Source organism: Echinops telfairi, unplaced genomic scaffold (genome assembly GCF_000313985.2).
Source record: "Echinops telfairi isolate 266 unplaced genomic scaffold, ASM31398v2 ScPeMD7_21;HRSCAF=78, whole genome shotgun sequence".
NCBI classification, from domain to species: domain Eukaryota; kingdom Metazoa; phylum Chordata; class Mammalia; order Afrosoricida; family Tenrecidae; genus Echinops; species Echinops telfairi.
The window spans coordinates 14,007,648-14,020,950 of record NW_022103918.1 but is presented as its reverse complement, the minus strand read 5'-3'; the positions used below and the strand labels follow the sequence as shown (position 1 = coordinate 14,020,950).

Sequence of the window (13,303 nt, the reverse complement as noted above, 5' to 3'; positions counted from 1 at the left end):
GGGGAGGGAGGGGAAAATGAGGACCTAATGTCGGGGGTTTAAGTGGAGAGAAAATGTTTTGAGAAACGATGTACAAATGCCCTTTACACAATTGATGTGTGTATGGATTGGGATAACAGTTGTATGAGCCCCCAATAAAATGTTAAAATAACTAACTAACTAACTAACTAAATAAATAAATAAAAAGGAGTCTGCTCATGTAAATTGTAAACTGCAGATTAGAGTTTTCATTTGATTTGCTATAATCAGTGATTATATAGCTTGCCTTTGTTTTCCTGTTGTAATTCTCTGATTTGTCTGTTTTCTTGCTGGATTCCCATAACTAATGTGGATCGTGGCCGATGTCTTGCGACTTCATTAAGTTCTTGAATTTCTTCCTGGTACTAATAAAAAGATTACAAAAACATTTTGGGGGGGAAAATATTTACAAATTATGTATCTTGAATAGGTCTAGTATCAAGATTATATAAAGAACTCATAGTTTAACAATAAAAAAACCAAACAACCCAATTAGAAGATGGGAAAATGATATGAACAGACATTTGTTCAAAGATACACAAATGGCCAGAAAGTACATGAGGATACTCATCCGCATCAGGTATTAGGAAAATGTAGATCAATGCAACAAGATTTTTATGGACAACCACTAAGAGGGCTATCATTAAAAATAAAAACAGTACCAAGTGTGGCAAGGTTAAAGAGAAACTGGAATCCTATACTCTCGTGGTGGGAATGGTTGTAGCTGCTTTGGCAAAGAGTTTGAAAGTGCCTCAAAAATTTCAATTCAAGAGCTACCATATAATCTGCAATTCTATTCCTAGGCATAAACCAAAGAGAACTAAAAACCTGTTCTCAAAAAAACTCTGTACATGAATGTTCACAGAAATATTAATCATAAATATCAAAAGGTGGAAAAACTCAAATGTCCATCAACTAATCAATGGATAAACAAAATGTGTATCCATACAATGGGATGTTCTTCAGCCATTAGAAATAGAGAATACTAACATATGATACAGCTTGAATTAGCTTTAAAAACATTATGCTATGTGTAAAAAGCCAGACAATTCTATATAGAAAGATCAGTGGTTGCCAAGGATCATGGGTAGGCAGAATAAAGAGTGACTGAAAATAGGAACAGGAGGGGGAGAGATGAAAACATTCTAGAACAAGGCAGTGATTATGGCTGTACAATCTTGTGCATATAGTAAATAAAAAATTGCATATAAGGGTGAATATTATAGTATGTGGATTATATATCGATAAGTTAGAACATTTGCAACAGAAGGGCAAATTTATTTAGTGTTATAGTTCTCTCTTTAAAACAAAATAGAAATATAAGTTTAAAATTATATTTATGTTCAAAAGTCCATTAGTAATGCATCCATTACAACATGGCTGGTTGTTACTTCACACACCAAACTCAATTTCCAATAGATGCATTAAAAGCAGTATGTGGGGGAGGTGGGGGTTTAGGAAAAAAGAAGAGATGATACCAAAGGCTCAAAAGAAAGTAAATGTCTAGGAAAGAATGATGGCAACATATGTACAAATATGCTTGATAGAACTGATGTTGTTCCTTGGAGTTTCCAAGGCTGTAAATCTATGGGAGAAAATTGCCTCATTTTTCTCCCACAAAGTAGCTGGTTGGATTGAACCATTAACCTTTTAGTTAGCAACCCAATGCTTAATCCACTACACCAGTCCTAACAAATTCATTTATTTTCTAAACTCAAATGCCTATCTATTAAGAAAATAAGTAGTCAATTTTACAGATTAAATATCCCCCCCACACACACACACATGCAGACAAGGGAGCTTCAAAAAGCTGGTGGAAAAATTCCATTATCTTTCACCTTTTTTTGAAGTTCCTTCATGTATCATCTGAACATAAGAAAACCATGTCCTAAAGTATAATTGTAATATGCAAATAAGCCACTTTTACATTTCAGAGAAACTGAAAAGATAACTAGACAATAATTAAGCAGAAGTTCATGATTCAAGAAATATGTATCAGTATCACTGACTGCTATTATTAAATAAACAAGAAAACCAAACCTGTTTCATTGCTTCTACTCGCTTGTTGAGAGCTGTAGTTTGCTCAATAAGAGATTCTGCTGCATCGTCATGATCTCTCAGTCTTTCAACAAGAGCTTTAGCATCAGCAAGTGCCTTCTCAATTGTGCAACTCATTTCTGAAGGGCTACCTATGATTAAAATTAAAGTCAAGACTCAAGTGAAATTAACATGCCATAATACATTAGTTTCATATTAACATAGGCAATATTAGAAGCTTTTCATTTATGGTTAAACAAAGACTTAGAATTGCAAACAAAATAAAGATGAAAAAAGTAGACTTACAACGAGGTTTTAAACAGTGCTCTGGGGTAAACTATAGAGCCGAAGCAAAGAGAATCTGTTTTTATAAATGGGTTCTAATTTGAAATAGGGGATTTAATCAGAAAAGAGTAAGATGTAAAATTGCCCAGTTAGAAAATAGTTAGTAGGTGCTTAGGTATCTCTAGAGACCTTTAAGAAGGTTAGCAAGCTGGAAATGAATACAATTTCTAGCTGTGTAGATAAAAAAACCAAAAGGACCTCTATTTTAAGATCTGGGAGCAGAATCTCAGAATACAGAATACAGAGAAGAGTATTTGTAAATATTGCCACCAATGTCTCATACTGACTAAAACACGGGACAACAATCCAAACTCTGTCCAAAGATACTGCTGCAAAGGAGACATTCCAAAAAACCAAATTCTCTGCCATTTGGTCAAAGCTGACGTATAGTGATCTACTGTGAGTTCCCAAGCCTGTAACTGCTTACAGGACTAGAAAGCCCGTCTTTCTCAGAATTGCTGGTGGTGTTGAAAGGCTGACCATGGGAATCGCAGACCAACAAACACGTAGCCACACCACTACCATGGCTCCACAGGAGACATTAGTGCCCAACGGAGCCCTGACCTACCTCTACACTTTCACGGGACAGCACAGCTTTCTTGTTTATATCCCACAACGAAGAACAGGCACTTCAGAGTGAAAGTTTACAGTTGTTTTTAAAGCAGAAACAAGTACAAGGGCTTGTAATTAGTAAAAAAGAATTTAGAAATAGAAAAAAAGTTAGTTGCAAAGTAAAAAGTACTTTGTTGTGAAAGAATAAAGGACCAATTTGAGAGTTTAGTGCAAATTGTAAAAGATAAGAGAAAGTAAACAACTATATTTACCTTGGTTTTAACAGAACAAGTCCAGTAATGGAAATCTCTAATAGTTCTAGGACCCAACCTGTAAATGATAAATTTGGGACTTCTGTCAAAAGACTTCTTTTCCCTTTAATCTAACATTTACTAACTTAATCAATAGGATCAGCTTCCAAAATGGAGTGAGGCTCCTATACATCTAGACATTAGAAAATTGATACTCTGTAAATTGACAAGTTATGCACTGAAAAACAGTAACAACAACAACAACAAAAAACCGCTATGCTCCCAGAATCCCTGGACGTAGGCAAGATTAACTGGCACAGAATCCTAATGGATTCTTCCAAGAGCATCATACATTTATTTACACAAACATGAAAGGAATCTGGTCTTTCCATCGGACAGGGCAAGATATATGACAAAATAATTTATAAATTATCAAGGGCTCATGAGGGAGGGGGGAGTGGGGAGGGAGGGGGAAAATGAGGACCTAATGCTGGGGGCTTAAGTGGAGACGAAATGTTTTGAGAATGATGAGAGCAATGAATGTACAAATGCGCTTTACACAATTGATGTGTGTATGGATTGTGATAAGAGTTGTATGAGCCCCTAATAAAATGATTAAAAAAAAAAAAAGAATCTGGTCTTTTCCTCTAACTCATGGAAAGTACTTGCTAAATGTTTGGAATTTCCCCCCAGTGACTGGACTTTGTCACTCACAGAGGAGCTTCGGACCACACCTACCTCAAAACTAAAAAAAAAAACCAAACCCACTGCCATCGGGTGATTCCAACATGTTATCAGGGGTGGGGCCTAGGCCTTGGAGAAGGACATCACACTTAGTAGGGGGCCAGCAAAAAAGAGGACAACGCTCCATGAGATGGGTTAACACAGTAGCTGTAACAATGGGCCCAAACATGGCAGTGATTGTGCGAACAGAGCAGAACTGGATCCAGTTTTTCCTTCTGCCACACACAGGGTTGCTAAGAGTTTGAACTAGCCAGACGGCATGTAACAAGGTAATAATATGCATTCACTCCACTAGCTGTTTTGAAATCCATTCTGACTTTCCCCTCCGGTTTTGGCCATTGGAAAACTGACCAGTTTTAAATTATAAAGACTCCTATACTAAATGTATCTACCTATATTTGTAGTAGGAGAAGCCCTGATGGTATAGCTAGCTGGTTAAGTGTTGGGCTGCTCACTGCAAAGTCTGCAGTTCGAATCTACTAGCTACCCTGTGAAAGATGAGATTTTTTTTTGCTCTAAAAAAGATTTACAGTCTCAAAAACTCTGTCCTATGGTCATGATTTGGCATCAGCTCAATGGTCTGTCTTAATGACTCACAGTATATTTACCTACATTATTTCTTACAGAGTTTCAATTTACAAATTTTTTTTTTTAAACCAGAGTTCTTTGCTTTTGCTCCACTAGCTGCGTTCTCGCCCACTTGCCAATCCAAAGCAGTCAGATTTCTGGCACAGGGCTGAGAACATTCTGCTGCTGATGAAAGAAAAGTCATGGCCCACGTAAGACAGCAATTGCCAGCTGCTTAATTTTTTTATTTTGGTTAAGAAAAATTTGCAGAAATTCAAGTCACTTCTCTTGTCCCTGTATCCATAAATCTTGCATCACACAGCTGAAACTATACAGCTATATTGTGACCACTGATTCACCATAGATGTGTCTTTTAAGGGCCAAAAATCTAGTTCAGTTTAAAATGTTTTCTTGGGTTGTTTAGGCAAGAGTTTCTAATGTTAAATAATAGGTAATATTAGCTGACACATGATCATACACAAAAAAACCCCACTTTTCAGATACATCATTGTATGTATTTGAAATCACAGAAAAATGTCATTCTTTGAAAATGGTGCAATATACCTATGTGCAGCTTTACAAAGAAAATAAAATTTTAAAGTTGAAGACAAAATTTTGGAAGGGCACTGGAAGATTAATTTAAAAAAAAATTATATACACTCTCTTAGAATCGTGGCTCAGTGTAACTGCACAGAAACCCGAGTATGTTCAAAGAGGTACAACAATTCGAGAAGGAGCTAATAACCTGCACCAGTGAGTTCTAATCTAAGGGCCAAGGAATGCACATTCAACCATTGCTTGTAACCTAAAACATTGTTTCCCCACACATGCCCACTAGCTTTCAAACATGGAGCATTAACTAGTGTAATAAAATAAAAATAATTTTAAAATCGTATTTTTGCCATTTAGTATAATTTCAATATATGGATACTAAAAGTAAAATTATTTGTGTTGGGGCGCAGTGTTTTTCATATTCAGAAAATGTCAGTGCTTCTAAGCCAGTATCCAAAGTTCTGGATCTAAAATTTTACTTCCCAAAGGGGCACTGGTGGTGTAGTGGTTCTGCACTGGGTTGCTAACTGTCAGGTCAGCAGTTTGAAACCACCAGTCATTGCGTGAAAAAGGTGGGGCTTTCTACGCCTGGAAAGAGTTGGTCTCTGAAACTCACAGGGGTAGTTGTACCCTGTCCTCTAGGGTGGCTACGAGGGGGCATCCACTCAATGGCAGTGAGCCAGAGGACTCCCAATGGGCCATGGTAGCTTAATGGTTACATGTTGGGCTGCTACCCACAAGTCAGCAGTTCAGAATGACAAGGCTTCTACTCCTGTCTTGGAACCCCAGTGGGGCAGTCTATCCAGTCCTGGAGTGGGGTGAGGGATATGAATTGACGTTGACTCTAAGACCGTTGAGTTTTAGGGAAGAATTCCCAAGGTAAATATCTCACAACTATTACATTTTCAATAAGTATACCTATGTAAATATAAGTAATGTGTGCCAAGTGCCAAGTACCGGCCTCGCTTTAGTTACCACGATGAATAAGATATGATTACAGCCCCAAGCTCCAATTGGCAGGAAGCAGATCAGACATGAACAAATAATGCAACCTGATAAATGATGCATAGCTACCATGTTTCTAGGGGCATGTGGCAAGTGTCATCAATGTCATCTTAGGGAGTCTGAGAGGACTACAGCTATGAAATGGGTCTTGGAATTTAAAGCGGAAATGGTGCAGTGTTTACAATGGCAGAGTTGTGCAAATGCAGTGCATGGCATGTTTGGGGCAACAACCGAAACCTGGTAATGGTTGGATATGCAGACACAAGAAGGGGCTAAACTTGTAAAATGGACTGGAACAGATTGTAAATGGCCCTAAGCGGTATGCTTAACAATTAGGACTTGAGTCCGTCAGCAACATATTACTGAAAGCGTTTAAACCAGGGAGAGATACAAACAAACAAACAACCCAAAAAGTTGCATCGCAGAATGGTAATGCTGCTGAAAGAAATGAGGGATGGTGGGGTGGGCTGCAAGGGTAGTAATAGTGGTGGAAGAAGACGTGGTGCCAGGTAAGTGACCAGACTGGGGTTCTGGTGTGGACAGCAGGACGGATACTGGTATCGCTATCAGAGAAGGACAGGAAGACAAGGAGATGACAGCTAGTAGCCCTTGGTGGGCAGTTTCAAGAAAGAGGTTCGATTTATCCAAGAGAAACTTGGAAGATATTTTGTAGAAAGAGGGAACAGTTATCCACGTCCAAAGCTACAAAGCGGTCATTTATAACGAGTCCCTCTTTCCTGCAGCCCAACTCGCCCTCCCCGCAAGTGTGAGCTCCCCGGTTTAAAAAAAAAGGGAAAGAAGAGATACGCACAGAATATTCACAGGCTATTTACAGGGCCAAGGTTTCCCATTAAACACTTTCTTGCTGCACCTTAGTTCCGCCCAGAGGAGCCCCAAGCTGAAGGCAGGGAGAGGAAATCCGGCTTCTAGTGCGAGCGACCGACAGGCCTTCGGCTCCCTTTCCGGAATTCGTTTCACTCACTCCCGTTTCAGTGCCCGCAGCCGCCAGCTGTGGAAGCTGAGGACTCGCTGCCTTTATCCACGGAGACCTGCGGGGCAGAGATGTCGCGCACCTGTCCAGCTCCCTCAGCAAGCTGACAGAGAAGCGGAGAGAGTTACCACAGAGGCAGTGGCCCGGGGCCCGAGCGGAGCCCCGGCATCGCCCCGGGAATGCCTCCTCGGAGAAGCGCTCCGTGAGCACCCCAACCTCGCGATATTTCCTCCCCGGGCGGTCGTCGGGTCGGGTCGGGTCGGGTCGAGTCGAGTCGAGGGATTTGTTTGCCTTGCCTCGCCGACTTACGCAAGAGGTGGGGGCGGGTCCCTGCGACATCCCTCCTCACTTATCCACTCCCAGCCCTTCGCGTGGTCTCGCAAAGCCTCGCGAGGGTTCGGGAAGCCAGCCTGGGCGGAGAGACGGAGGAAGGGAGGCGGGGTGGGAGGGTCCTCCGTATAGTGTGAGAGGGTGTTACGACTGAGAATAACCTCTCGGGGTCCGGGTGGGGGAATTAGAGCTTTCAGGTCTTTTATCTCACTGGGTGGCTGGGAAAGTTAGCAGGAAGAAAACCTTGAGGGCCGAAGGCTTTATCCCTCCCCCGGCTCCGCCCTCTTCCTGTCAGCGACCTGAGCGGCTGGCCCACTCGGGGGAAGGGGAAGCTCGGCGGGGTTCACGGAGCGCACAGTGCGCACGCGCGATCTCGAGTGTGTGAGCGTTTGTGTGTTCGTGCGCACGCGCGCGCGCCTGCATTTCGGAAGCCTGGGAAGGAGCGGTGTGCAAGGCGATGAGCGGGGACACACAGCCCCCGGTCCTTGGTACCAGGCACTGGTGATTGTGCACTGACCGTAGCCACACTGCCAGCAGCCTTTCTAGAGACTGCGGCCCGTAGCTTCTTCGTTTTCATTGCAGGACCAGCCTCGAAAGTAAGCTAACCTCGATCCTGAGGTGCTCCCATCCGCTCACCTTGTTCCGTCCGCGCCTCCCCTCCCCTGCAAAGTGTATCTAGACGGCTTCTTAAAGAGTTTTTGCATGTTGGGGAAATGCATTTGAAAGTCAAAGTTGAAAATAGATGGATACGGCTGCTAACCGTGTGCTTTTCGGATGTGAATTGTCTATTCAGTGTCAGATTTTATTGGCGAAGCAAGGGAATACCCTATGCGGTTTTTAAAGTTTTAAAAGCGCCTCCTTCCTAGCAACGAGATGGTAGCAAAGAACTTTTGCTATAAGGGGAGGGTGTGACTTAGGTCCTTAATCTTAATGAGAAGACCTGACGTGCAGTCAGCGTAGAGTTAACTGTTTGGGGCTTTTACTGTCACTTCTCTTTCTTGTTCGTTTCCCCTCCACCCTTTCTCAGAAGTCTTGAAACCTTTCTGTGGACAAAAGCACCTGAAAGCTGGCTTGGCTTAGTTTCCGTCAGTTTGTGTGATTAGTGTCAGTTAGCAAGGAACATCAAAAGTGTACTTTGGAGAGTATTTGTCGTTCGCTTGGCGTTATAAAAGGGAATTAAATATTATATCTAAAAATGTGGTTGTCTAACAACTTAATGTCTATTCAAAGGCAAAATCAAATGTATGGACTCAAACTTTGCCTGTGCCTAGGAGGGAGACAGCTCAATACGTGTTCGAGCCTCTCTGGAATTGATACCTTTTGTTCTTGACGCCACTAAATCTTGTTCTTTGTTGGATACATTTCTTTGAACATGGATAATTCATGTCCCCTACCAAATCCTGAGGAAAGAATTAATTGCAGATCATTTAAGATACTAGATGTTATGTTAAACACATTCATCTAATATATATATCCCCTTACAGGTTAGAACAAAATGAAGATTTTTTCTGAATCTCATAAAACTGTGTTTGTTGTGGATCACTGCCCTTACATGGCAGAATCATGCAGACAGCATGTCGAGTTTGATATGCTGGTGAAGAATAGGACCCAAGGAATCATCCCTTTGGCCCCCATCTCTAAATCACTGTGGACTTGCTCAGTAGAATCGTCTATGGAGTATTGTAGAATAATGTATGATATATTTCCTTTCAAAAAGCTGGTGAGTATTTAAGTCTGAACTACAAGCAAAACCATGACTTGGGGGATGTACTTAAAGGTTAAATTTATTTTTAAAAAATAAGAATTTGTTATAGATTTGACTTACAACAGGTTGTTTCATACTTTTAAGACATATTGTGTAGAACTCCCCATTGGAGTTAGTGTATTATGTTAGGACCAGTAATAACAGCTAACAAATACTGAGCACTTACAGCTGCAGACATATTCTAAAGTGCTTTATATTTATTTACTCCTTTCTGTGATGTACTGTAATTGGTAAGGCAGTCAAAATATGTCACAACCAGTATGGAATAGGCATTGACTACTGGGAACTGTCAATAGCCCTAGCAGAAGAGATGTTGGCTACAATCACTTTGTGCTGACACAAACCAGCTGAATATTGACCTTGTGTTTATTTCTTCCACTTTGGAGATGCAGAGACTGAGCCAAGGAGATGATAGGAAACATGCCTGCATTACATTGCTAGGTAAAGACAGAGACAGAATTTGAACCCAAGTAGACTTGGTTGTAGTTTTAGCAAATATATTCTAAACTGGGGCAGTATTTGATATTACCAAAAAAATGCTCTTAAAAATGCTAAGTGGAAATTGTTTTTTATCAATTATAAGAGAAATTGAAGATCGATAGAAGTTCTCAGTATTAAAGTTACCTTTCAGCTTTAAGATCTCCAAAGTTGTAACTTGGATTACTCATTTGGATAACCACAGTAGGTGATTGACTTGGTTTTCATTTGGAGCAGCCTAGGCTGGCACCAGAATTCCTGGGTGGTGCAAGTGGTTAAGTCCTACTAGATGAAAATGTTTTGAACCCACTCAAGGACACCTTGATTGATGTTCCTAGCGATCTGCTTCTGAAAGGTCACAGTTTGAAAACCCTATGGAGTAGTTCTATTCTGCACACCTGCAATTAACAGCAGGAATAGGCTGGGAGCTAGCCAGACTGGCATAGGTAGGGCAGTAACAGTGAGGCTGGGTTGAACAGAGTCTGATAACATGCCACTAATTTTAGTCTTTGTGGCACAGTGGTTAAGTACTCAGCTTTTACTCAGAAGCCGTTAGGTTGTAGAAAGATGTGGTAGTCCGTGTCTATAAAAATTTCAGCCTTTGAAATCCCTATGAGGTGGCTCTACTGTGCCCTGTAGTGTCTCTGTGAGTTGGATTGATTGGCAATGGCTTTGGTTGGTTGGTTCTGGTTAAGAGCTGTGATTCTTAAAGCGTTTTCTGCCCTGTAGGGTTACAATGAGTTGGAATCAACTAACAGGATTAAGTGGAGTCCCATATTTTGTATAGATTAGCAAATAAAGTGAGGATACTATTCTTAAAGGGATTTAAGACACAGGCTTTGGGTTAAATAGTTACTTCTTTAGCTAACAAGTGTGATCTCTTTTCAAAACTTAGGTTTCTTCCTATATACGAGGGGGTACCCCCCCAAAACTGGAAAAATGTGTTGCTAGGCAGATTCGTAGTATGCAGCAATCCCATCCCTCTCCCAGGCAAGCATCTAGCAACTCCCTCTGAGTTAGTGCACCCAGTGGCATTGCCTGGGAAGGTTCCCTCTGGTCACAGTGAATTTTTTCGTTAAAGTTTTCTGCTCGAACCTCATTTTTTGTGATGGCCAGCTTGTGCTGTAAAATTTTGTTTCCCGCTTGGGAAAAACTCAAGTGTATGAGTGATGTTCTCATTTTTTTAAAAGTGAAATGTTGGTTGATGACAAACCTCATTCTGGATGAAAATGTCCACATGTAGTACGTTTGGAGATTGTTCCACCAGGTCAGACTATTGATCAAATTTATGGTTAGAAGTTCTGAAAAGATTGTGTAACAATGTATGACTAAAAAGGCTTGATTTGTGGCAGATGGGGACATGACAATGCACCTGCTCATGCAGCCATCTCAGTGCACCAGTTTGCCTCCTTTGCCCTATGCACCTTACTCACCACAGACCTTGCTCTGTGAGGCTTCTTTTTGTTTCCAATATTGAAGAGGGACAGGAAAGGACAGTGATTTGATGACGTAGAAGAGGTGAATGAAAAAAGGAGGGTGGTGCTGTCAGCCACCCAAACAGATGAGGTTGAAAAATGTTTACAAGAATGGAATCATAGATTTGACAAATGTATTAAGTCTAATGAAGAGTACTTTAAGGTCATAAAGTTGTTTTGTAAAAAAATGTAAATATATAGCTTTGAAAAAAATTTTCTGTTTTTTTGGGGGGGCGGTACTGTCCTCATCAGCATAACACCTACTTTCTATGGTTGTTGTAAGATTTAAATGAAGCATTGTAAGTAAAGTAGCTTGTAAAATAAATCCGGCAGATGAACTGTAAGAGAGACCACTTTTCAATTCATTCCTTTGGGAAGGAAAAATTGGTATTTCATACATGTTAGGAAAAATGATTTTGACTGCAACTTATATACCAGGGGAAATAAATGTCATCCTTCTCCCAAAATGGAAAATAGTTATTTCTTATATTTTCTAATATGTTCCTGTGTTAGGCAGGGTTTTTAAGAGAAACAAAACCAGCATACTTATTATATGTAGATATAGATATATGGATAGATTTATACAGCATGAAAGAATATGACAGCTAATTAATCCACACAGCAGTACAGAGGGCTCAGTTCAACTCACTTCTCTGTAACAGTTAGTAAACTGGAAGTCCTTCAACTCTCATAGCATGCTGGGCCCAAGGTCAAGGAAACAGACAGCTGAGTCTTCCCTGGGGCATTGCAGTCAAGAGTCAGTCTGCCCACAGGCAGCAAACAGCAGGATGGGTCACCAACAGTCAGCAGCTCAGGAACTTAGTTAAGCAGGCCTGATGGGATATTTAACTCAAGAAATGCAAGACAACTGAAGCAATGCAAGACGACAGGATCCACCAGCCTCAAGCTCAAGCGATGTATGCATCAGCAGCAGGGTGAAGCAGGTCTCCAAGGAACCTCAAGCTCTTAGCGACGGGCTGGCTGTCCCACAGGTAGTGTGGCTCACAAATTGAGGCCAAGAACTAGCTAAAGCAGCTTCACGCTGGCCAGATCACCAGAGAACAAGAGAGAGCGGCAGGTCTTGCTGAGCCATTTATCTCTTTATTCTCCAATCAAACTGTGACCTTTGTAATCCCACATGTTCCTTTTGGCCAGGTTGGTACAATAAACCTACCTATCACAATTCCTTACCACCATTTTCTTAGCTGATAGTATTAAAAAGTCTAAACCCATAATGTGGATTTCTGTTGTCATAGATATAGTATGGCTACTTCCTGTTTGAGCTTATAGCCTACCCTTCTATGTGCTCTGACCTTTCTATTTCTGGTACATGTGTAGAGGGCCTTTTATTTGCTTTCCTTTTATGTGGATTTCTCTGACACCAGCTTTTTCCACAGTTATTTTCCTTTCAACAATTGGAATTCCCCTGAGTTGCCACCTCCAGAGTCTTACTCTGATCACGTGATCTAAAGTAAAGTAGTCAACAGTTTTTTCCCCATAGTTTTTCTCACTCTGAAATGTTCTTGCCCATTTGTTTGTATTCTACCTGCATGACTGGCTATTTCACCACATTCCCTTATAGACCCCAGCATCCCCTATATAGTAAGCAGCATTGTTTTAGGCAGCACTGTCTCTTCATATCCTCAGTGTCAAGAATAGCACGTGGCTTAAATGAGAGGACTTCAGTAGTACATAAAAATGGACCTGCTCAATACTTGCCCTCATGAAGTAATCACTGAAGATAGAGGTGTGTAACAAAAAGTGATAAAAGATATGGTGCCTGGCTATCAGAAAGAATAGTATCTAGGGTCTTAGAGGCTTATCTTAAAACAAGCAGCCATTTAAATGAGGTGCCAGCTATGTAGACACAGAAGAAGCCCATCAGCCCGTGTGATCCAAGAATTGAAAACAGTAAAATTCAAGATCAGAGGAGGGAACTGTTTGAGCTCAAATTTTGAGCACAGATATGTTACAGAAGGCTGTAGATGACCATGAAAAGCCCTAAGTCCATTTTTAGAGTCCCATGTGAATTAAGCCTCACTTGAACTCTCTCAGACCATTGCTTGGGATATGAATAGTGTTGCCCTCAGTGCATTGGAAAGTGGATTATTGCAGATGGTTAAAATTTAACCTATAATTGACTTTCGCTTTTGACCAATTTAAAATTTGTTCTATTTTCTATTATCTCCTGCTT

At 40.8% G+C, this 13,303-nt stretch overlaps 2 protein-coding genes across 8 annotated transcripts in view; one reads left to right on the top strand and one right to left on the bottom strand.

Annotated features, from left to right (window-relative positions):
- The window catches only part of FGFR1OP2 (FGFR1 oncogene partner 2), a 20,465-nt gene extending 13,205 nt beyond the window's left edge, over positions 1-7,260 (bottom strand). Inside the window, exons 1-4 of one of the 5 annotated variants that reach the window (XM_045288393.1) lie at positions 6,883-7,260; positions 3,225-3,282; positions 2,059-2,207; positions 266-383 (exon numbers count right to left, since the gene is read on the bottom strand). In XM_045288393.1, the coding sequence (XP_045144328.1) occupies positions 266-383; positions 2,059-2,193 (253 nt within the window). In that variant the 5' untranslated portion in view covers positions 2,194-2,207; positions 3,225-3,282; positions 6,883-7,260. The remainder of the gene's footprint in view (positions 1-265; positions 384-2,058; positions 2,208-3,224; positions 3,283-6,882) is intronic. The other 4 variants (XM_045288391.1, XM_045288390.1, XM_004699988.2 and 1 more) reach the window with 4 other exon arrangements.
- A 332-nt stretch (positions 7,261-7,592) lies between these two features.
- INTS13 (integrator complex subunit 13) overlaps positions 7,593-13,303 on the top strand; it is a 33,323-nt gene continuing 27,612 nt past the window's right edge. For 2 of the 3 annotated variants that reach the window (XM_045288481.1, XM_004699986.3), the window contains exons 1-2: positions 7,594-7,988; positions 8,877-9,112. In XM_045288481.1, the coding sequence (XP_045144416.1) occupies positions 8,888-9,112 (225 nt within the window). In that variant the 5' untranslated portion in view covers positions 7,594-7,988; positions 8,877-8,887. Of the gene's footprint in view, positions 7,989-8,876; positions 9,113-13,303 lie in introns of all 3 variants that reach the window. The other variant, XM_045288480.1, reaches the window with a different exon arrangement.